We start from the raw sequence: 25,000 nt of genomic DNA on the forward strand, positions 1-25,000 counted from the left end.
GACGCATGATTCATATACTTGGTCGAGCGATGTTGTCACTCGTCCGAGAACAGCCGACCTGTAAGTTACATAATTATATGCGACGCGTTGTGAGCTTGTATAGTCTGCTATTCTCAGCCGTTTTGGTATTTAGTTTTAGTCGTAGTCTTTTGAATACATTTCCATTTAGTTGTAGTCCATCCTTTAGTCACCTGAAATGTTTTTGTTTTACTCCAGTTTTGTGTCGACTAAATCTACAGTTGATTTCGTCAAATCAAATGTATTTTGACGGGCGAAAATAGACAGAGCTTGTAGATCTGCTATTTGCACAATAAAAAAAAAATGGAAAGCTTGAAATAATCATGATATTGATTGATATTGAGCTAGTATATCTACTATTTTTGAACCATTTAAAAAAAAAAGTGTTAACAAATTTGAATACTATGGATAATTTTTTTAACACAAATCTTCTCTTCTGGGGTCCCTGCATGGCGTGAAAACAATACAGTACCTCATTTTGGGGGTCCTTTTGAATATAGAATCGGCCTCGGGTCCTAATGGTTTTAAGTACGTCGGCGCTTTTGACGTTTTTAAAAGCTATATTGCCCGCCACGGCCAGCGATTGCAGCACGCACGTGGCCCTTAACCTTCCGTCCCAGGCCCCCCCCCCCCCCCCCCCCGCTGTACAGCCGTGGAAAAGGCCACCTTTTTACTCCGGCGATTTCACGCGCTGATTGGCGGTTAATGGTCAAAGTCTTGACAGATACAAGCTGTAGAAAAAGTGGCGAGCGCGGATTCCTTCCATGTCAACTGTGACTGTAATGCGAGGCGTACACGTGTCAGGGCCGCTGTCTCCCCTCGCAAACCACTGATGGGTTCATCCGTTTCTTGTGCGATGCCGTGGAAAGAATCGGTAAATCGATGGAGCCCTCTCGCCTCTCTCGGTGCAAAACCCTAACGCCGCACATGTACAGAAGATGTCTTTGCACACAGTGCTCTCTGACTGTCAACCTTGAGAGCCCAGCACTTTTCCATTCAGAGACGGAGACTTGCATTTTCAAAGAAGCTATTGAAAATAATGCATTTTTTTCTTTTTCTTTTACCCAGTTCTTCACCATCACCTTTTCTCTCCCCTCCCCTCTCTCTCTCTCTCTCTCTCTCTCTCTCTCTCTCCCTCTCTCTCTCTGTGTCTCTCTCTTTCTCCTTTTCTCTGTGGGTAATTTTCCACCACCATACACCGCCTCGTCCAATCACTTTGATGTTGCCACTTTTATTTGTGTTGTGGCCATGAACATGTTTTTCCTCTCGTCTTTTCACTTCAGTGTATACTCTCTTTCCCGTAATGAGGAGACAATGGGCCCTGTTTTGTCCGTGTAAATGTCTGACGTGTCATGGCTAAAGTGTGCTTGCTTCATCCTGGTAACCGTTGCTACCTCTTGACAAGAAAGTCTATAAATACATACGAGCACAAAACACTCGGGCTGTCATTCGCCAGTCAGTGGTTGCTCGCTGCCCCACTGTGAGCACGAGCGTGGCAGGTGATTTTCGTGACATTGCTGGTGGGAATGACAGAACGAATAAATACAAATATTGTCTTTCAGACATACTGTACGACGTATACAGCCAACACATTGGAATTGCAAGGTGTGACACGAATACGAATAGTAATTCCCTGTTGGCCCCACAGACGGTGTGGAAATTCTGTTCACGAAAATGTTGCTTTCTCTCCGTTCCTTTTCGGTATGACTCACCATAGTGTCCCCTCAACCCTGTTGCTTCTGCAGAGAACGTCACAGAGATCAAGACGAACATCTTTGTCACAAGTTTCGGGCCAGTGTCTGACACAGAGATGGTGAGTACAACAGCAGTGAATAACACGAAGGGCTTTTAACCCATTTAGACCTGGCATTTAAAACAAATTTTAAAAAATGTCTTCTAAATCATGACAGTTTTCTGAAAAACCCATGTTTCTATGTTCGGTTTGCATGTTAGGTTTGCAAACATATTCATGTCAAGGACCCCAAATATATATGACATTGGCCGCCGACCCCCATCTGAAAAATATGTTGTTCCGGGACCTCCCCAGAAGCAAAGATTTGAGTTAAAATGTTCACTCTTCAAAGATTTGAGGCACATTTTCCCGATTTTTCAAAAATAGCAGACCTACAAGCTTGTAGATCTGCTATTTTTCAACAGCTAAAGTACAAAATAATGCTTAAAACACTAAACGAATTCCCGTCCCAAAATGGGTTTTAAGCGATAATCTTTTAAAACATTTTGACAAGAACACAATTTCACTTGCCCTTCACTGTCAACAGATTGAAAGAATTACGGTATTCGGTGTTGCAATGCTGACATATCCATAAAAAAGAGATTGAGAGAGAGAGAGAGCGAGCCTCACTTGCAAGATAGCTCTTTTTACTGCGATGGGAATAGAGTGCTACAGTTTGCAGTCGACCGTATAGCTCAGTGGGTAGAGCAGTCTCCTGGGACAATGTTCCCAAACTGAGGGTCGGCAACCCCAAGGAGAGTTTCCAGTTGAAGCTTAATGTGCAACATTGTTTTTTTCACTCAACAGTGAACAAACCAACATACAGTATAAGTGTATACAGTATGCAGGGTATCTGTCTATTTCTACCTTTCTGACCTTTTTAACCCAGTAGACCTACCATCGATTCTTCTAAATCTTAACCGTTTTCTGAAAAACCTATGTTTCTTTGTCAGTGGTTCTCAACTTATTTCATGTCAAGTACCCCCAGAATTTTATATATTTGGCCGCAGGGACTGCCCCGGAAGCAAAGATTTGAGTTAAAAACGTTCACTGTGTGTATATTAAAAGATTTGCGACACATTTTAACGATTTTTCAAAATTAGCAGATCTACACGTTCGTAGATCTGCTATGTTTCAATAGATAAAGTTTAAAACACCAAAAGGGGTTCCTGCCCAAACTGGGTTAAAACTCTAAAATGAAAAAAGAAAACTCATAGTAAGACCATTACTATGTCAATAAACAACAAACTATACTTTTATAAAATGGTCAACCATTGGGGAGGCCTACTTTGGTTAGACATCCCATTGGTTAGACAGCATTGGTCCGACTGGATTAAGGTTAGTGAGGTGTGCGTTAAAACGACCGGATTAAGGTTGGTGAGGGGTGCGTTAAAACTACCGGATTAAGGTTGGTGAGGGGCGCGTTAAAACTACCGGATTAAGGTTGGTGAGGGGCGCGTTAAAACGACCGGATTAAGGTTGGTGAGGTGTGCGTTAAAACGACCGGATTAAGGTTGGTGAGGGGTGCGTTAAAACGACCGGATTAAGGTTGGTGCGGGGTGCGTTAAAACTACCGGATTAAGGTTGGTGAGGTGTGCGTTAAAACGATCGGATTAAGGTTGGTGAGGGGCGCGTTAAAACTACCGGATTAAGGTTGGTGAGGGGTGCGTTAAAACGACCGGATTAAGTTTGGTGAGGGGTGCGTTAAGACGACCGGATTAAGGTTGGTGAGGGGTGCGTTAAAACGACCAGATTAAGGTTGGTGAGGGGTGCGTTAAAACGACCGGATTAAGGTTGGTGAGGGGTGCGTTAAAACGACCGGATTAAGTTTGGTGAGGGGTGCGTTAAGACGACCGGATTAAGGTTGGTGAGGGGTGCGTTAAAACTACCGGATTAAGGTTGGTGAGGGGTGCGTTAAAACGACCTGATTAAGGTTGGTGAGGGGTGCGTTAAAACGACCGGATTAAGGTTGGTGAGGGGTGCGTTAAAACGAGCGGATTAAGGTTGGTGAGGGGTGCGTTAAAACGACCGGATTAAGGTTGGTGAGGGGTGCGTTAAAACGACCTGATTAAGGTTGGTGAGGGGTGCGTTAAGACGACCGGATTAAGGTTGGTGAGGAGTGCGTTAAAACGACCTGATTAAGGTTGGTGAGGGGTGCGTTAAAACGACCGGATTAAGGTTGGTGAGGGGTGCGTTAAAACGACCGGATTAAGGTTGGTGAGGGGTGCGTTAAGACGACCGGATTAACACTTTATTTGTCAGTACATGTCAGAGTTGTTTTCGTCGACTAAAACAAAGACGAAAGATGTCCGTCGACTACCTTTTTTCACTGACGGAAACAACATGGAAACTAAATGAAAACTAAGCTATGATGACTAAAACTAAGACTAAATAAATATACTGACAATTTTGTCAACAAAGAAAAACTAGATATGTTAGGAAGTGACTAGTGGACAAGAGATCCAGTATAAGTCAGTTTACACTGCGACGCGTTGTGAGCTTGTAGATCAGCTATTTCAGCAAGTGTAAAAGCAGCCATCAACGCCCGCCAAAACACATTTCAGTCGACTAAATCACCTGTACATTTAGGCGACTAAAATCTCAAGACATTTGGTTGACTAAAACTAGACTAAACACTAAAACATTCCGGGTGACTAAAATGTGACTAAAACTAAATGAAGACATTCTAGAGACTATGACTAAAACTAAAATCAAAACTTTGATGTGCCAACGCCGCACTTTACAGAAATATCCGGTTCCGTCCCAATAGGAAAACGCATTACATTACTTCTATCATTAATGTCTTACACAAAATGATAGATGACACATGCCATACTAATATTCACGGCTTATAATTCCCTTGAAAAGGTTATACAGATGTGATTGATTGATTGATAGCAGCTGACCACTCTGTGGCTCATAAAAGCGTGTCGGGCTTACTAGCACTAACAGTGTCATTAGTCTAAGGGGTTCGGCGTTGCATTTGCGTTGCCATTGGCGCCTTCATTTCTTAGCCTTGGAGCCAGTCGATATTTGCGCGTGGTGGTGGTGGTGGAGACGTGGGACGCCTGTGATGGATTTCTGCATCAGCGCATCAGAAAGATCGAACGCAATCTCATAGGCTGTTTAGAAAAAGCATGGATGGAAGGATGGAGGAATGGCCAGCACAAATCTTGTGTAATCTAATAATATCCTATTTATTTTTTCCTCCAACTGAAAAATAACCTTTTCAACATTATACCCCATTTAAAAATCCTCAACTTCTGATTTCAGAGGTAAATGATTGGCAGTGTAGCACAGTCTTCCTGTCGAGCCGATATGCACAATTATCAGCACTCTGACTCTGTTTGACCCGAAAAGAATAGAGCCTTAATTAGTATAATTGGTAACAGCAAGTAATTGGAAGCAGCTCAACAAGTCTTTTTTTAGAGAGAGAGAGAGAGAGAGAAATCAGGTAAATAAACAAATCGAAAACATTGTTACTTTTCAAATTCAAAAGCCAGCAGATCTACATTGCACATCTGCTACGTTTGATGCCTTTTTTTGTTGTGCGATAGGCGTTGGCTAATGTTGGCGCTGGCTCTGAGGTGGGTCCCCAGCTACATGATGGAGTAGTTGGTAACCAAATGGATCCTTAGTAGGCCTATTAGATCTTTAACTCTTGAATTAAGCACGAAGTAATTACAGATAATAATTTAACTCCTGAGAGCGTGTAAGATAACACACAGTCACACAGTCAAAATCGTCACTGGTGGACCGGACGGTTAGCTCAACCGTCTGGGCACTCCCGATCCCACTCCCGATCCCGACGGCCTTTGCCGCGTGTGTCGTCCCCCCCCCCACCCCTCTCTCCATTTCCTGTCGGTCTACTTTCAACCTGTCAATAAAGCCAAAAAATATCTTAACCCATTCTGGGCGGGAACCCCTTTTGGTGTTTCAAGCATTATGTTACACTTTAGCTATTGAAAAATAGCAGATCTACAAGATTGTTATAGGTCTTGAAAAATCGTGAAAATGTGGCGCAAATCTTTGAATATATATATATATTCTTTCCGAGCGAACGTTTTTAACTCAAATCTTTGCTTCTGGGGGGGGGTCCCTGGAATAAACATATTTTCAGATGGGGGGGGGGGGGGTCAAATACATATATTTTTGGGGGTCCTTGACGTGAAAATGTTTGAGAACGACAGACATATAGAAACAGAAAACCCGTCACGATTTAGACGACTTTTATAGAATCGTCCTCGGGTTTAAATGGGTTTTTTAAAAAAGAAAAGAAAAATGGACACGGGATCATGCTCTTGTGTGTTCCAGGAGTACACCATCGACGTGTTCTTCCGCCAGAGCTGGAAGGACGAGCGGCTGTGCTTCAAGGGCCCCATGGAGATGCTGCCGCTCAACAACCTGCTGGCCAGCAACATCTGGACGCCCGACACCTTCTTCCTCAACGGCAAGAAGTCCATCGCCCACAACATGACCACGCCCAACAAGCTGCTGAGGCTGAAGGACGACGGGACCCTGCTCTACACCATGAGGTGAGTGAGCACGTAGACATAGAAACGTATAGACCAGGTGGTCTGACTGCAACCCTTTTCCACATTAAATGCCATGTTTTCATTTTCGTGATAGTCAGTGCGGGCCATATATGACACCACATATTCCCAACTTATTTTGATTGTCCATATAGGATACACATGACCTTAGAGATATTTTCTTTCACATCATCAGGATGTAATGATCATTAAACTCAGAGCAATAACCCACCTATCTCCCACCCTCAGTCATGAGTTAAGATTTCAAATGTACAATTATGTGCAGGATGTAATTTGTAGATGTGAGTGGACTTAACTTGAACTGGCTGAACTTTTTTTGGAATGTAAAGAAAAGACGTCTCTGTCTCACACTTATGCCAGTGTGCCAGTGATCCCTCCCCTGTGCCAAATGTTGGCACCCGTGCCTAAGGTCGCCTGGCCCAGGTATAGGCGGCCCCTTTCCGTCTCTGGAGCGTATGTGTGCTCAAGGGAAGGCGAAACTTTCCCCCGCGGAAGCATGAGCACGCGTCACAGAACGCACGTTCGGGTCTGTAAGTCCCGGGAAAAGATGCGCTGTAAATGTGTAAATTGTGTAAATTGTTCCGCCACCTCCTCCTTCAACACACAGAGCTCCAACGAACTGCAGCGGCCAATGTGGCATCTGTTTATTTAATATCTATGTGAGTGAGGGCCAGTGGTGTGTAAAAGTACAGTACAGTACAGTACAGTACAGTACAGTACAGTACAGTACAGTACAGAATAAATAATGAGCCTTGATACGAAAGTGGATGAAAACCACAGAAAATGTCCAATTCTTAGTAAAAAACAGACTGAACTAAACAAAAAATTAACTAAATTGATTGTTTGGTATTTAGAAATTGAGCTCTCTGCGTATTATGTTTTATGTGCCAGGCTGGACTTCAACACCTGTTTTTTTTTTGCAGAAAATTTAGATTTTAGTCATAGTCTTATTTGGAATAAAACTAATGTGTGTTTTTGTCGACTAAATGTCATGTATTTTGGCGGACCTTGATGGTGTCGTAATGGCTCATTTTGTACTTTCTGTAAATAGCCGATCTACAAGCTTCTAGATCTGCTATTTTCAATAAAGTGTAAATTGACTTACACTGGATCTCTTCTCTACTGGGTCCCTTCCTAACATTTTAGTCTAGTTTTTATTTGTTTGACGAAAATGTCAGTACATTTAGTCTTATAGTTTTAGTCATCATAGCTTAGTTTTCATCAGTGAAAAAAGGTAGTCGACGGACACTTTTTGTCATAGTATCAGTCGAGGAAAACAACACTGGTTACATATACATATTATGTCATGTTATATCAGGACAATGCCTCTTCAGTGAGAGTACTGAAGGGCAGTAGTGATACTAGTGATGTGGTTCATGGATGGAAGCCAGCACCACAGCAAAACAGTGCCACCCAGTGGTCGTCTGTGTAGTAGCCTGATATCTTTTAAGGGGTCTAAAGGAGCTCAATCATACACACTAGCTTTTTAGTATGTTTGCAACACTGAAAACCATACACCCATATAAGGAAATAATGAAATTGAATAATAGTAATAGAATATTATAATAGTAAATAATAATTATGCTGCGCGAATAGCATTTTAAAAGTGTTTATCTTGCGTGTGTCAAATCATCCTTTTCAGATATTAAATCATATGTATTGATTTACATTCTCTGCTTCTCTAACTTGGGTCAATACATCAGTGGTTCTCTGTCAAGGACCCCCAAATAAATATGTATTTGGCAAGCAGACCGCCGTCCAGGAAATAGTTGGGACGCCCACACAAGATCTGTGTTTTTCCAAATTGTTATATTTTGAGCTTTTGTACATTCCAATTAGCTGTTGTATATAGAGCTTTTAGTGGATGCTGTTGACTTAACCCATTCTGGCGGGAACCATTTTTGGTGTTTTAAGCATTTTGTTATACTTTAGCTATTGAAAAATAGCAGATCTACAAGCTCATAGCTCACTACGAGCTTGTAGGTCTGCTATTTTTGAAAAATTGTGAAAATGTGGTGCAAATCTTTGAATATATATTCTTTCAGAGCGAATGTTTTTAACTCTACAGTATAGGATACCAGGAAAAAACCTAAACTGAAACAACATACGATCTACAGTAAATGTAACATTTGTGGATAGATACGCAAACGGATATGTCTAAATATATTTTCGCTGTCGGGTTTAAACCAAAACGTCCAAATGTCCAAAATGTCCAAAACTGTTACTTTTCAGGATTCAAATCATAAAAAAAAAAAAAGAAACAGCAAAAATATAGCAAATTTACAAGCTCAGAATGCGTCGTTCGCGCCATGTTTCGACCTTGTGGATCTGCTACTTTTGATGCTGTCGTGTGGTGGTGTGGTAAAAAAAAGGAAAAAAACCCACAAAAAGTTACACCATGTCTTATGGGATAAGAGTGTTCTGCCTGACAGCAACGACATATACAGTACATGCAAGTGAACAAGAAAGTAACAAATTATAACTACTATAGTATATCTTATAAACAACAGGCAACAAGAAGTGGTACAGGGGATGACTCAGTGATGCATGGTGCGCGGCGGGGGGGTTGCTAAGGGGTAGTCCGTGACTACTACTACTGCTGCTGCTCTGCCAAAAGAGCTCCCAGCTGGCCAAGGGAGATAGCCTTCTGGACTTCTGTTCAGCACATGTACTATACTCGTCTACATAAGCCATAAATGTCTTCGTTGTGTAAAGCCCAGTGTTCCCCCCCCCCCCCCTCCCCTGGCCTTTTACGGGGGGGGGGGGGGGGGGGGGGGGGAAGGGGGGCGCACTTGAAAATCATCAAGACTAGTGTCCACCCACCATGACCACTTTCAACACGGCAGCCGATTCGATTCGGCCGTCATGTATTGTAAAGTGGTCGGTACAATCAGTTGATTGTGTAATAAAAACATAGCCCCCCCCCCCCCCCCCCCCCCCCCCAAAAAAAAAAACCAATGCCATTACACCAAGATTCCGTGTCTCAGTAGAACATTTTTGGGGCAAGAACCCCATTTGGTGCTTTGAAACCTCTTGAGCCCCATTGGCTGTCCACCTCATGAACAGGCCCTAAATGGGTTCATGTTTGCGGTCGGCATAGACACATAGCAGAGCTCATGAGCGCAGCGCGGCGTGACCCTTTGACCCGGAGAATCAGAGCAACTCGGCGCTCTGGCGACGAATTATCCCGAGGACTTATCCCGAGGAGTTTACTGTACCCGCAGGACTTAAGAGAGTGACACTGTCATGGATGAGAGCACTCTGTGTGATAGAAGAGCGGCAGTAGTGCTGCCATGCTGCAGACCGCCAGGCGTGCGGAAGTTACATTATATATACACACGTCGTCGCTGTAGAGGAGTGGAAACCTTGTATGTAAACAAAACTGTTACTTTTCGAGGAAATGGAAAAACGTTATTCTTGGTTGTGCAGGTCTCTCTCTCTCTCTCTCTCTCTCTCTCTTTGTCTGTCTGCCTCTGTCACACACTCAGACAGACACGCGGACACACACATGCACACGCCGCGCACTGCGTACACACACAAACACACACACACGCAATGCGCATGCACGCGCGCGTACGCGCATTGAGTAGATAAATATGTATGAGTGCTTGCCACTTAAGCGGAGTGTGTCGATCATAGACATGGTTCATGCACTCACGTGCGCACGCATCGGCACGCGTGCCATAGATGTCAGCCATGTTTACCACATTAATCAGTCACGGCAGCCCTGACCTTTGAACTCGACAGCTTAGGAAGCAGAGGATTGTGTGTGTGTGTGTGTGTGTGTGTGTGTGTGTGTGTGTGTGTGTGTGTGTGTGTGTGTGTGTGTGTGTGTGTGTGTGTGTGTGTGTGTGTGTGTGTGTGTGTGTGTGTGTGTGTGTGTGTGTGTGTGTGTGTGTGTGTGTGTGTGTGTGTGCGTGCACATGCATGCACTCACATGCATGTTTGAATGTGCTGCACATCTGTTTCAATGCATTTGTGTGTGACAGATATATCAAGTGAAGTTGTGACTGTGTGAGTTATTGCGTGTGTGTGTGTGTGCGTGCGAGACAGACAGACAGACAGACAGACAGTGTTTACACTCTCAGAGCTAAATGAACACACTATGCTACCGTGCGCTCGGCTGCCGTTAATCACATGCTTTCTCGTAACGGTAACAACCAGAGTTTGGTCACTGAGAACACCACCACTGTACCTAGACTCATACAGCACGGCTTCCATATCTTATACACAGACTCTACAGCATTATATCCCCAGGGCCCGGCCCCGGTTCAAGACTTTGTGGTGCCCCAGGGCTTTGCGTCTCCCGGGAGGTCATTATAAAAATGTTGCCGGCACAGACGACATTACACTACCTCAGCTCCCACTCCGGGGACAGCATTTCGGCTTGTTTTGGTTTTGTTGTTTGTGCCGGCGGATTTGGTGCCACAGGCTGCTGCCGGGGCCTCATTAAACCATTCTGGGCGGGAACACCCTTTTGGTGTTTTAAAGCATTATGTTATACTTTAGCTATTGAAGAATAGCAGATCTACAAGCTCATGTGCCGCGCTACGAGCTTGTGGGTCAAATCTTTGAATATATATTCTTTCAGAGCGAACGTTTTTAACTCAAATCTTTGCTTCATATTTTCAGATGGGGTCGGCAGCCAATTTCATAAAATGTCTGGGGTCCTTGACATGAAATAATTGGAGAACCACTAATATAGAAACATAGGGTGTTTCAGAAACTGTCAGGCTTTAGAAGACACTTGTAGAATCGTCCTCGGGTCTAAATGGGTTAAACCTGTTAGCATTAGCAGGTTGAGGCTATACAGTTTGTGTATAGTGACATGGCCACTTGTAATGCTGCGCTGTCCAATGTTCACACTGGCCTATACTTCTTTGACTTCGTTCCTTTTTTTTGCACTCCTTCTTTAGATACAATTAACCTGTCACTCTGGTCGCACGGTAACGACGCAATGGTTTTTATAATCCTCGTGTTTCATTCATTCATTCACAAACAAACGTACACAACCCCAAAACAGTGTCCTCTCATCATGCCCCCCAGTCAGGCCAAAGGAAGCCAGTATAAGGCAGGCCTCCCCTGTCGAGATTTGCGCTTGACGAAACACACATTTCTAATAATTCCTTTTGTCTATTCTCTCTCACGCACGCACATACCTGTAGGCCTACAGTATAGTATATGCATACATTTCTGTCCACATCCATTCATGGATGTCGGTGTACAGTGTAAGCCCTTCCATCTTCGAGCCAGATAATAGCTAAATGTGATTGCAGTGTCACCCCATTTGAAAAACATTAGCCAGCAGCAAGCCTGTGGATTTATGGAGCAAATCTCCATGCATGCATTCGTCTCCATGGATAATTCATAAAATGTCCTGAACCACAACACGCGCGCGCGCACGCACACACACACGCACGCACGCACGCACGCACGCACGCACACACACACACACACACACACACACACACACACACACACACACACACACACACACACACACACGCACGCACGCACGCACGCACGCACGCACGCACGCACGCACACACACACACACACACACACACACACACACACTGTGCGAGTGTAACGCACGGGGGGGTTTGATGGCAACCCCATTACAGCTGGACACAAAATAGGCTGCAAACAAAAGGCATTCACAGTGCACACAGCCAGCATTAAAGCCTGAGTTATAGACTTCCGTGCCGCGACGGTGTCTCACGCCCCCCAAAAATAGCCGCGAGTCGCGAGCTTTGCGTATCGGGGCTGTTTTCTGGCGCGCGGCAACGGCGTACGACAGAGCTATACATTAATTCATTTAGACCTAATATTTCTATGTCAGGGTTCTCAAACATTTTCCATGTCAAGGAAGCCCAGAATTATCTGTATTTGGCCACGGACACCAATCTGAAAATATGTAGTTCCAGGGACCCCCCCCAGAAGCAAAGATTAAAAATGTTTGCTGTGAACAAATATATATATATATATATATTCAAAGATTTGCGCCACATTTTCACGGTAAAAAAGAAAATAGCAGACCTATACAAGCTTGTAGATCTGCTGATAGCTATATGAAGCAGAACAGAATGCTTAAAACACCAAAAGGGGTTTGCCGTTCAGAACGGGTTAATTCATTATCAGCCCGCTGCAACTCTCAGCAGAGGGGACTCTGTTTCCGTTATCATCGCGCTCAGCTTGGGCTTCGGCCCCGCTTCTCATTCGGAGACCTAAACCGACGCGCATATTACATTGATAGCGCTGTCGGGGGCGCTCGAGGATTTGAATGACACTGGTGGCTTTCTAACCACAGTGGCCTATTGAGCGTATTATGTTGCACAATTGACAATCTCGTGTTATGAACAAAATTAGATTAAGTCCCCCCCGTCCCCCCCGTCCCCCCGCCCCCGCAATTCATATAAGCCCTAATGGCAATTTATACTTAGCTGAAAGGCAGTGTTGCTCGGCGGGGGAAAAAAAGACAAATCTGTTATTTCTGCCGAGCAGTCATGTGGCAAAATATAAATTAGCCTTAAGTGTCAAGTGTACAAGGACACATGAATAATTGGAACATTGCAGTTCATTGCCAACAGCCAAGTATTTGTTCATAATATGATCATATGACCTGCTGTGGATAGGCCAAGATGTGTTATTATATGTGCATTTAGATTTTATTTTTGTGCCTCGCCGCCACCTATTTTATTATTCCTATGTTCATAAACAATTCATGAATCTGAGAATATTCAGTTATGTTAATGCCATGTTTATTGTTTGTGTTTATTTTGACCTGGGAACGATTCGACAAATGTCTTCTGAATCCTGACAGTTTTCTGTAAAACCCATGTTACTACCGGTATGTCATATTATGTCACATTACTATGTGGTTCTCAAACTATTTCATGTCAAGGACCCCCAAAAATATTATGTATTTGGCCGCCGACCCCCATCTGGGAATATGTTGTTCCAGGGACCCCCCCGGAAGCAAAGATTTGAGTGAAAAACGTTCACTGTGTAAGAAATTATATTCAAAGATTTGTGCCACATTTTCACGATAAAAAAAAAAAAAATGCAGATCTACAAGCTCATGAGCTTGTAGATCTGCTATTTTACATATACTGTAATGCTTAAAAATACACCAAAAGGGGTTTCCGCCCAAAATGGGATAAATAAAAATCACCCCCTGGGGCGCTTTCATCACCTGTCATTCGTCAATCGTCATCATACATCATCACATTCTGGCCACATTCTGGCCAATTTGCGTCTTCACCTTTGTCATCAATGTTTGTGTTTACAGACTTTTGTCTTCAATGTTTGTGTTTACACAGACTCTCACAGCTGGATATAGGGATGGGCCCCTCAAAAATAAATAAATGTGATTTTATATTTTTGCCTAGACTATTAAAAAAAAGACACAGCAAGCTTGTACATCTGCTATTTTTGAACTTTTTGGAAACAATCTTGAAAGTGTATAAGAACCAATGATTTGGAATCGGGCATAACGCATTTTGCATTATTTACTCGCCCTCCCTTTGACTCAAAGTTGTACGATTTGTCGCACACGTTACCTGCAGCACAATTGATTAGTTGACCCCCCCCCCCCCATATTCCAACACATTGATGCTGCGTGCCAAGCAGGGAGGCATTGCATCCCGTTTTACAGTCTTTGGTATGAACCTGGGTCGGGGATCGAACCGGTTTCAGGGCGGACACTCTAACCACAAGGCCACTGAGTCACCTGAACACAGTGAACACTGAACCACTGTACATTATCCATTATTATGTGTGTGAATGCTCTCGATTTCCATCTCCAAAGGAGGAGATATATAAAAATAATAATAATAATAATAATAAAAAAATCACTTGACTGATTCAGCCAGAATAAGCAAAACGTATAATACAATTGGATAATCACTCACCGACGTGGAAAGCAACCTGAGCAAACCCCCCCCCCCCCAAAAAAAAGGGTGTTCCCGAGAGGGCTGGAGGGGCAGAGGACACTTTGTTTCCCTTTTTCTGTCCGCTTCTTTTGTTTTTCTATTATGACCATTGGCGAGAGTGTCGAGGAGTCGCATGAGGCACATTTGGAGCGTAAACAACGTGGCACCACGAGGGGATTTCTTCTGGGCACATCTGCTGCGGTGTCGCAAGTTTGACTGTTATTCTGCTCTCTGGAAGACAACAATAATTGATGTCTTCAGCTTGAGCTGCCCGGTGGTTCCCCGTGAAGTTTGTCATTTCGACGACGACCCCCACGACTCCTGAGAGCTGTCCCAAATGGAACGGAAACCAACGGTTCCAAATTTGTTCCATTTGAGGATCGGCGTCTCCAAATCTGAGGCCATTGGTTCTCAGCAGGAAACCGGTGGCTATACTTCCCCTATAGTGGACGCACTCTGAGCCCCAAACCCACTTATAAAATGCACTTTTTTGTCCAGAAAAGAAAAAAGGAAAAATATGGTCAATGGGGCTTTTCTATTTTCTATCTGTCGAGGGTGGTGTAAATAAAACATATTTTGTCTTCCGGTGAAATATTACATTTTCTGGACAAAAAGTGCATTTTATACACGAGTTCCACATTGATTATTTATTGATTCCTGCTTACAGTTGTTGTTTTTTCTGTTCAGGAGTAATTTGGAAAGTACAGTACATTTTCTCAAGCACTTTTACATCTTTTTGATAACCTGCTCCACTACTTCTCAGAGGCAAACCCTGCACTTTTCACGCCACTACATAAATATCCCTGATACTGTAACATTTTAACAACACATTGTGTTACACAAGTGTTTTACAAGTTATACACACGTTTGTCTGTACAAGTCTGTTAATACAAGTCCCTGGTATACGAAATATTGTCAGACGGACGGACGGACGGACGGACGGACGGGGAGCCAATGCTCGAAACGCGGATCATTAATCAAAAAGCCGATCTCTTTAGTCGCACAGCCATGTCCAAATCCTTTGCAGCGTGAATGACACCGGCTGAACGTAGCCAGCCATACGGTCGGTACGTCGGTACACGGTGCCCATAGCGCTGCAGGCGGTGAACAGCATGGCCCCACGCCGCTGCATGTGCTTGCTGCTCTGTGCTGTGTGTGCGCTGAACCTGCACACAAACCCCACAAGGAATTGGGTGACTCACTGGGGGGGGGACAGACCAGCAAAACAGTATTGCTTAACCCATTCTGGGCGAGAACCCCATTATGTTATACTTCAGCTATTGAAAAATAGCAGATCTACAAGCTCATATAGCTGTAGGTCTGCTATTTTAGAAAAATCGTGAAAATGTGGCGCAAATCTTTGAATATATATTCTTTCAGAGTGAACGTTTTTAACAGAAATCTTTGCTTCTGGGGGGGGGTCCCTGGAACAACATCTTTTCAGATGGGGGTCGGCGGCCAATTACATATATTTTTGAGGGTACTTGACATGAAAATGCTTCACTGACATAGAAACATGGGTTTTTCAGAAAACTGTCAGAATTTAGAAGGCATTTGTAGAATCGTTCTCAGGTCTAAATGGGTTAAAAAACAAGTCGTTATCAGCTTGAATTCCAGTCTCGTGCATGTTGTACCATAGTGGGTCTTTCTGTAGTCGCGATTGCAGTCTCTAGGGGGTGCATACTTAGTTTAGACTAGTCATTGGTTAGACATGGGTTAAGGTTAGGTTTAGGTGTGCTGCCCCGTGGGAGGTTAGGTTTAGGGTGAGGGTTTGAGTTAGGTTGTAGTTGTAATGACTGGTATAACCAATGACTAGTCTAAAACTGTCTAAACTAAGTACTGCACCCGTCTCTAGTAGTCATGGTGCGGTGGGGGAGAGGAGAGCGGGCTTAGGGCTCCATTTTCGTCACCGCTAAACCCTTTATCCCTAAACTTCTTTGTCTTTTTTTTTTTAACTATTTTTCTAAACATTTTTGAATAGTTTAATGTCTACAAGCTCACAACGTGTCAATGTAGATTGGCTAGTTGAACTATTCAATGTATTTTCTTCAAAATAGTAAAAAAAAAAGTTTAGGACTTGACACCGGGCACTGCACTTCCTGTGGCGGTGTGGAACGCGCTTGTCAAATTCGACCGGTTCTCGAGTTGCGTGGATTACAGACGTGCCGTGCACGCGTATGTACACACACACAGAGACGTGCATTTATCTTAGGATTTGTAGCCTATATACTCTCAGAGTTACTAGACTTCTCTAAGGCAGTGGTTCCCAAACTTTTTCATGTCAAGGACCCCCAAATTGACACTCATTAGCCCGCGGACCCCCATTAGAAAATATATGCCAGGGAGCCCCATAACGACTCTAGCAGAGATTCTCAACCCGTTTCATTTCAAGGACCCCCCAGTTTGACATGCATTAGTCTACTACGGACCCCCATTTAGTGGCATTTCTATCTCTGAGACACCCAATTTATATTGTGAAATCAATGTTAATTTAACTCTGAAAGTGTACAAATGGAACCAAATGGACCCGTTACTCCATTAGGGTCCATTTGGTTCCATTTGCACACTCTCAGAGTTACAGACCCATAAGGCTCCATTTGGTTCCAAACTATCATTTAGCTGGGGACCCCCTGGAACTCCCTCAAGGACCCCTGAGGGTCCCTGGACCAGTGGTGTAAAAATAAATAAGTATGATTTGTAGGTATTTGTATTTCCAATTTCCAATACTTTTACTTCTACTCCACTACATCTTGGATCAAAATATTGTACTTTTACTTGATCACTACATTTATTTGAACAGTTTAGTTACTATAATTACTTTGTAGATTCTGAGTATTATTACAAAACATATACATTACCCACTTCAGCCCTACAGTGTATATATATACATTTCGGCCATTTGACAACAGCCGATCTACAGCTTGTAGATCTGTTATTTTCAAAAGATCTTTATACATTTCATTTCGTTCCTGTCGACACCTCATAACAAATTGTTGAGGTTTTAGATTTTTTTTTTGTGCATAAATCAGTGCTATTGAACACCATTTACGTCTGTGTGTTGTTTGGAAAATATTGAACCAATGGAAAGTCGTAAAAAGTGCTTTGGACAAAACCTCTTAACTCCTCAAAATGTCTGCTAAAGCAACTGCCTCCACCACCTCTCCCCTCATAGAAGTAATTGACAATATATGAAGTTACAGCACCAACTTTGATGAGGCTGTATTGCTTTGTATTACAAATACAGTATAAGGTTTTCTTAATTTCCTGAAAATGTTATATTTTTCATTTCCTGAAAAATGAACATTTTGGAGTTTCCTCCCGACAGCAGATATTTGAAAACTGAAATGGGACATTCTGTATAACTTTTACTTTTGGTACTTTAAAGTACATTCCGATGCCAATACTTTTGCACTCTTACTCAAGTACATTTAGAATTCTAGACGTTTTACATGTAATAGAGTATTTCTTTTTTATATTGCACTATTTATACTTTATTCCTAATTAAAACATTGGGAGTATTTTGAGGAAAACACTGACACTGACATCTTTGTCCACAAGGTGTCAGTGTTATCACTGTGATGCTACGCCTCAGCCCCTTGCTGAATGAGGGTGAAGTGTTTTGCAAAATGACTAGACATTAAAGATCACAACAACACTGTGTTCCCCAGTGAATGTACGTACGTACTAGCTCTTACATAAATCTTGCATAAAGTTTGCAGCAGGCGTATGCTAGGACTACTGTACCATATTTATGTGGGGTGGGGATGGACCAAGTACAGTGCTATAGCCTATATTATTGTATGTTCACAGTCACACTGTACCATTTGATCACATCTTATTTTTTGTATAGGCCAGTGTTGTTTTTGTCGACGAAAACTAAATGGAAACTAAATGAAAACTAAGATGACTAAAACCAAGCTAAATGTATTGACAATTTCGTCAACATAATATAAATACTAGACTAAAATGTTAGGAGGGAACTATAGTGGACAAGACATCCAGTATAAGTCATTTTACACTGGGTTGCATGCTGAAAATAGCAGATCTACAAGCTCACAACGCAGCTTGTAGATCTGCTATTTTCAGCAAATGTAAAAACAGTCATTACGACGGCAATAAGGCCCACCAAAATACATTTTAGTCGACTAAATCACCTGTAGATTTAGTCGACTAAAATCGTATGATATTTAGTCGACTAAAACTAGACTAAACCCCAAAACATTCCAGGTGACTAAAATGTGACCAAAAACTAAATGAAAGCTATGTTCAAGAGACTAAAACTAAAATCAAAATGTGCTGCCAAAAAACAAACACTGGTATAGGTGCACCATGGGTTTATTTCCTGTGTTGCAGTGTTTGCTAATGTCAATAGCTGACAGGAAATTAACTCGCGGGCGCTGCGCGCTGTTCCCTAGCAACAACAATCCCACTGACATGGTTCCCGTACGGAAGCAGATTATATTCTCTGCGCCCTAGCTGCATTTGCTGAGCCATGTGTGGATGATTTATTTCACATAAAAACAGTGGGTATATGAGGGCTGCCAAGCAGGGCCCAGAAAACGTATACAATATACTGTAACACCAGCATGGGGAGCTCATCCAATGCAAAGAAACAACAACCAGTGTGTGTTACATTTAGAACGGGAACCTCCTTTTGGTGTTTTTAGCATTTAGCAATTTTTTTGAACAATCTTGAAAATGTGGCACAAATCTTTTAATATAAGGCTATATATATTCTTTCAGAGCGAACGTTTTTGAACTCAAATCTTTGCATAGGGTTTTTCAGAAAACTGTAGAATTGTCCTCAGGTCTAAATGGGTTAACAATATAACACCATGATGGGGAGCTCCTCCAATGCAAAAGAAAAACAACAACCAGTATTTATTAACCCATTGGACCTATAAGTTCGATTCTATAAATGTCTTCTAAATCATGACAGTTTTCAGAAAAACCTACAGTATGTTTCTATGTCAGTGGTTCTCAAACTATTTCATGTCAAGGACCCCCAGAAAGTATATGTAATTGGCCCACCGACCCCCATCTGAAAATATGTCCCCCAGAAGCAAAGATTTTAGTTAAACACACTCTGAAAGAATAAATATATTCAAAGATTTGCGCCACATTTTCACGATTCTTCTAAAATAGCAGCTCTATAAGCTCGCAGCACGGCACTCGGTGCCGCGCTATGAGCTTGTATATCTGCTATTTTTCATCACCGTCACAAAGGCACAGAGACACAGAAGTCAGTAGTAATGGTAGTAGATGGAGATTACATGCAGGAAATCAACGCCTGCAAGCATGTAATGACCAAGACATTATCACATTGTGTGAATTGTTGAGTTGCTGGGCAGTAGTCATAGCAACTGATCACCAGAAGCAGGATTTTAAAGATACAACTCATGGCTATTATAAAAACTAACTGAATAAAGATTTTTTTTTTAGAAACTATATAGGCTTTACAGGTAGAAAACAACAACAACAAACAACAACAAAATTCTGGTGATATTTCAGTTTTCAAACATTTTGAAAAATCTTTTAAAAAATTGCGAAAATAGCAAGTTACAGCACATTGTGAAGCCATGCATTGTAAGCTTGTAAGTTGTGGATCGGCTATATCCACTATTTCTCTGAACTTTTGGAAAACTAATCTCAAATAAAGCCTTACAAAACTAACACTAATACTTTAATTGGAAATAAAACATCAAAACTAAATTTAAAAAATAAAAGATAATGATAAATGCAAAACTGTAATAGCTCTGCTGGGCAGTAGTAATAGTAACTTTCAATCAAACATATTATTACTGCTAACAAGTTCTGGACCTTGTCAAGCCTGTATTAACCTCATTGTGGATAAACAATAGGTTAATAAAACATATGGCCAAACTGAGGTTTGTCCAATAATAATAAAAAAACGTTTTTTCCCTTTTCTTTGGAAATAAATATATTTGTACATTTAAAAACTGTGTACATTGGTGACTATAACTATAATCTACCTGATCTTGAGGCCTACAAAATGTTCTTCTTCTTATCAACTAGTCAACTAGTACCAACAAGGTCGACTAGTGGATTTACTAGTGGACTAGTAAACTAGTGGACTAGTTGCTTAATGCCCTGGTTCCCATGCAGTGAGTGATGGTGCGTTCTGTTTCTGTGTGCATGTCTTTAGGCTGACCATAGCGGCAGAGTGTCCCATGCAGCTGGAGGATTTCCCCATGGACGCCCACGCTTGCCCTCTCAAGTTCGGCAGCTGTGAGTTATGTTCCCTGTGTCATTACGTGCTGCTTTAATATCCACTGTTATTGTAATGTTGGTGCACATTGCTTTTAATATATTTAGGCACATTTTGTATACGGTATGGCAACAGAGGGTGTGTAATATAAGGTGACCAACAGTAAAAAGCCGTGGTTGGACTACTGTAGCCTAGGTAGTGCATGCCAGTGACCAACAGTAGACAATGTGGTTCGGTTTCCAGGTGTCTGGAAAGGAGCCAGCTTAGGTGGTTCGGGCATCTGGTTAGGCTTCCTCTCCGGCGACTCCCTATAGGGAGGTCCTCGAGGCACGTCCCACTGGGAGGAGACCCCGGGGCAGACCAAGGCGCAGTTGGAGGAAACGCATCGACTCACTGGCCTTGGAATGTCTCGGGATCCCCCCCAGGAGGAAGTCACTAATGTTGCTCTGGAGAGGGAAGTCTGGAGCACTCTGGTGGAGCTGTTGCCCCTGCGACCCGACTACGGAGAAGCGGTTGAAGATGGATGGATGGATGGATGGATGGATGGATGGTTTCCAGGTGTGAATGTGTAGGGAGGCACACGCAGATTAGACAAATAGACACACTAAAGATCCGACATGCGAGAACAACGGTCGGACGTTGCGGTCGAACATGCGCTGCTCCAGTGCTTGCGGTTAGGGTTTGAGGTATAGGTTGTCGGACACTAATGACACTCGGACCAATAGTATGTCGGAACTAAAAGCCTGCACCCATGTGTGTAGCCTTAACGATGGAGTGCCATGATTTTTTTCCCAACCTAAAACATGATCATCAGGTATTATTGTCAGCCTATGTATACAAGGAGGAAGACGTTTTTCAAAAAAAGTGTACAGTATTTGTTAAAATGTCGTTTTTATAATACAAAGGGAAGACATCGTTGCACATAGCAAAGACACTTTATGTCACTTCATAAACACATGAAAACTGGAAAAAAAATGCAAAAAATCACGGCAATCCATCTTTAAGTTAAGCAGGTCATTTCTGGGGGGTAAAAATGAATTGTGATCAGCGAACCTTACCTGGAAAAAGAGATTTTAAAAGTACACCTTATTTTTTCATTACACTAGTAATGAAGATATCACTGCACGGTTGAATAATGTCTTTGGGTACTAACAGGCTAGCTGTTTATTTAATCGAGTTCATCCCTCGAAAGTGTTTATTGTGAAACCTAATTTGATATCAAATTATTGCACTCTACAATTTAATGCTGCGATCCTGGACTTTCTTTTTTAAATTAAGAAAACCTAATCAGTCGGTAAGGTAGAGTGTGTTAATACAAAATACCTACATCCCACCTGCAGTGGTCGCGGTTGGTCTCCCTACTCTTCCATTGAATCATTTCAAACCCTGGTGTCGGCTAGGATTCCAAATATCAATAAATAAAGCAATGAATACAATTTCGTTCAAGATTGCAGCATTTCAATTAAAAAAATGTAAAACAGATTGCTTTCCTATTGCATAGATATAAGTTGTTCTAACCTCATCGGAGAGGGTGCACTTTAGGGCTGTCAGTTCACCTCTATAATCCAATTCGAATTTCATTGCTTCATTATTTGTAATTTTCGAATATATTCGAATATTTACATTGTTTATTTTAGCTCATATTTAGCCTATAATAATACACGTGGCTGGCATGTCTTGTGAGTTTTGGGAAGTGCAAGGTTTTTGACAGGTCTGCCTGCTGTGGACATTGAAACCCTGACGATTACACACGGGCAGACGCAACGATAAAGTCTATCATTCATTGTGAAGCCAGCAACATGTTGATGCAAACAGACGTGTACAGTAGCTGCTCCAAATGATATTAGCATTCGTCTGTGTCTGCCCGTGTAAACGCAGCATTGTCCCCCCGCTGCGGAGAGGACCGTTGCCCCGTCGGCTAGAATGCTGTCGGAAAAAAGGCCGCCTCCCGTGTACCATAGTGTTATTAAGGAGGACTCCTTGGCGTTAAACTAATGTTAGCTCCCATGCTAACTAGTTGCTACCCTCGTCAGAAACAAAACAACACCACAGATCGGGTGGAAGATGCTGATACCACTTTGCTTGTGCCCGTGGATGGGAAATGAGATTTAAAAGGCTATAGAAGCGTGGATGAAAGGCAAGCACAGATGTGCAATAAAGTTGTGTCATGAGACTGTATTATGATTTTCGTTCTACCGGCGATTTCTGTCTGTGTAGTATACTAGACGTATCTATGCATGTGTTACAAGGGTTTGTGTGTCTGTGATTAAAAGAGTTACAGCCAGTAAGCCCGCCCACCCTGTAGACTGTCTCTGATTGGCTTACCCTGAAATCTGGCCCTACGTTAGCCAATCATTGACCTCTTCTGCGACGTGACCGGACGTGCACCTTTTCACATGCAGTGGAAGCGGCCGTGGAGATTTCACAGCGGTAGATTCGTTACTCAATACATTTAGTGAGCGGATAAAATAACATAAAACAAAATAAATATATTAAATAGAATTAATAAATGATAAAAGCTCCATTCGAATGGCAATTTTAGCTTTCGAATATATATATATTTTTTAATATTCGAATTTCTTTCATATTATGAAATTCGTTCTGACAGCACTAGTGCACTTTGATTTGATTGATTGAATACTTCATTGATTATTTTAAATGATTTAATAATACACAAGGCTTTTTTCCACTGTGTTCCATTAAACATCCAACACTCCAACGACTGGACCAATACAACGATAGAACAACTACAGTATACACAACAATACAGAAAATCTAAATGTCGGGTGGAAACCTCATAAATGTCCGAAACTGTTACTTTTTAGGATCCAAATTCAAAGATAGAAAAAAGCTCTCTCACACACACACACACACACACATGCACACAGTCACACACAGTCACACACAGTCTCACACACACACACACACACACACACACACACACGCACACGCACAGGCACAGGCACACGCACACAAAAGTAATGGAGATAAGTGGTTTCTGCCAGTGTTGTTTTGGCAACAAATTTTGATTTTAGTTTTAGTCATAGTCTCTTCAATAGTTCTCATTTAGTTTCAGTCACATTTTAGTCACCTGGAATGTTTTAGTGTTAGTCTAGTTTTAGCCGACTAAATCTACAGTTGATTTAGTCAACTAAAATGTATTTGTGTGGGTATATTTAGTCTTATAGTTTTAGTCATCATAGCTTAGTTTCCATTTAGTTTTCGTCAATGAAAAAATGTAGTCGACGAACATTTTTCCTCTTAGTTTTAGTCGATGAAATCAACACTGGTTTCTGCCCGACATCAACGATATACAGATTATAAGTTCATGGTAGGAGGAGGATGTACACTTTTTTTTTTTAATGCGACATCGTCCTCATGCACGCTATAATGAAATCCTCATCTGACCTGATCCCAGGTCAGGTGGTAGGAGGACGGGTCAAGGACGTGTCACAGCGGCTCTGTGTGACAATGTCAGTCCTGCACACGGTCCCTTTCAGGTTGTCTCAGCTGATCGCTGATGCATAACCCGTGGTCTTTATGCCGTTTGCCTCGCAACTCAGAAAAGGGTGTGTTTGTATATAGGCTATAATATGCAACAATCGTGAACCTGATTCAGCCTTAACTTCTTCTAATCCAATTTAGTTTAGTCGCCGAGCACCATAGGCGGCGGGTGCATAAGGCTAGGGAAGGCTTAGCCTTCCCAAAAATTATGCTGGGTATTTTTTTAAATATATATAATATATGTGCGCAGCATTATAGAAGGCTATTGTGTTTGTGTGTGTGTGTTGTCGCTGCCCCCTGGTGATCGCTGATCGGATATAGGCTATACACTATACAGCAACTGGCCTAATCAGCATATGATTGACTAGCCTACTATTGGTATGTCTGTAAACCTCGTCCTTCCAGTCGCTTTGTAGGCAGCAAAGAGTAGCGCGCGCTGGTTTGTTTTGGGAAACAGCAAAACGCAAAATGTCTTTTTCAAGGCAAAGATAAAGTAGCCTAATTCAGAAGAAGAAGCTGTGAGTCGGCTGTCAGAACTCAGTGCCCGCACGGTTCACAGTTCACACCACTGCAGCAACACTGACACGTTCAGCGGAGTGACTGCTGTCTCTGTGCCGTCTAAGAGCCATGAGCCGCGACTCCCGGAGGGGCAGCAACACCGCCGGGTAATCTACACTGACTGACTCGAGACTTGAGAAAAAGACGTCCAAAAGTCGTTGTCTGTGTATAGGCTAATTCATTGGTAAAAGTATGCTAAATAACTCATTTTTAGACCATCTGGGAAATAAATAAATAAATAAATCCGCGGCGGCGGCCTCGCTCCGCTCGGCCGCGAGAGTCCCCCCCCAACGCAATTCTATAGCCTACCCAAAGGTAAAACGCACCCGCCGCCTATGCCGAGCACTATTAGCCCGCTCTCTGTTCATCGCCGGGGAATTGCATTTGTCGCACGGTGACATTAGCCCGCGTGAGCGTTTTATGAAGACGTATTGCGGTGCCGTTGTTAAGTGGGGCTTAATGATTTTTAATA

The 25,000-nt window shown here is 42.5% G+C and overlaps 1 protein-coding gene across 1 annotated transcript in view; it reads left to right on the forward strand.

The window, feature by feature from the left end:
- gabra5 (gamma-aminobutyric acid type A receptor subunit alpha5) overlaps nt 1-25,000 on the forward strand; it is a 52,577-nt gene that overhangs the window by 2,135 nt on the left and 25,442 nt on the right. The window contains exons 3-5 of the mRNA XM_080758371.1: nt 1,764-1,831; nt 6,065-6,285; nt 20,404-20,486. Coding sequence (XP_080614497.1) covers nt 1,764-1,831; nt 6,065-6,285; nt 20,404-20,486 — 372 coding nt within the window. The remainder of the gene's footprint in view (nt 1-1,763; nt 1,832-6,064; nt 6,286-20,403; nt 20,487-25,000) is intronic.

The sequence above is a fragment of the Protomyctophum bolini genome (assembly GCF_963924005.1).
Source record: "Protomyctophum bolini genome assembly, chromosome: 24".
Classification (NCBI taxonomy): Eukaryota; Metazoa; Chordata; class Actinopteri; order Myctophiformes; family Myctophidae; genus Protomyctophum; species Protomyctophum bolini.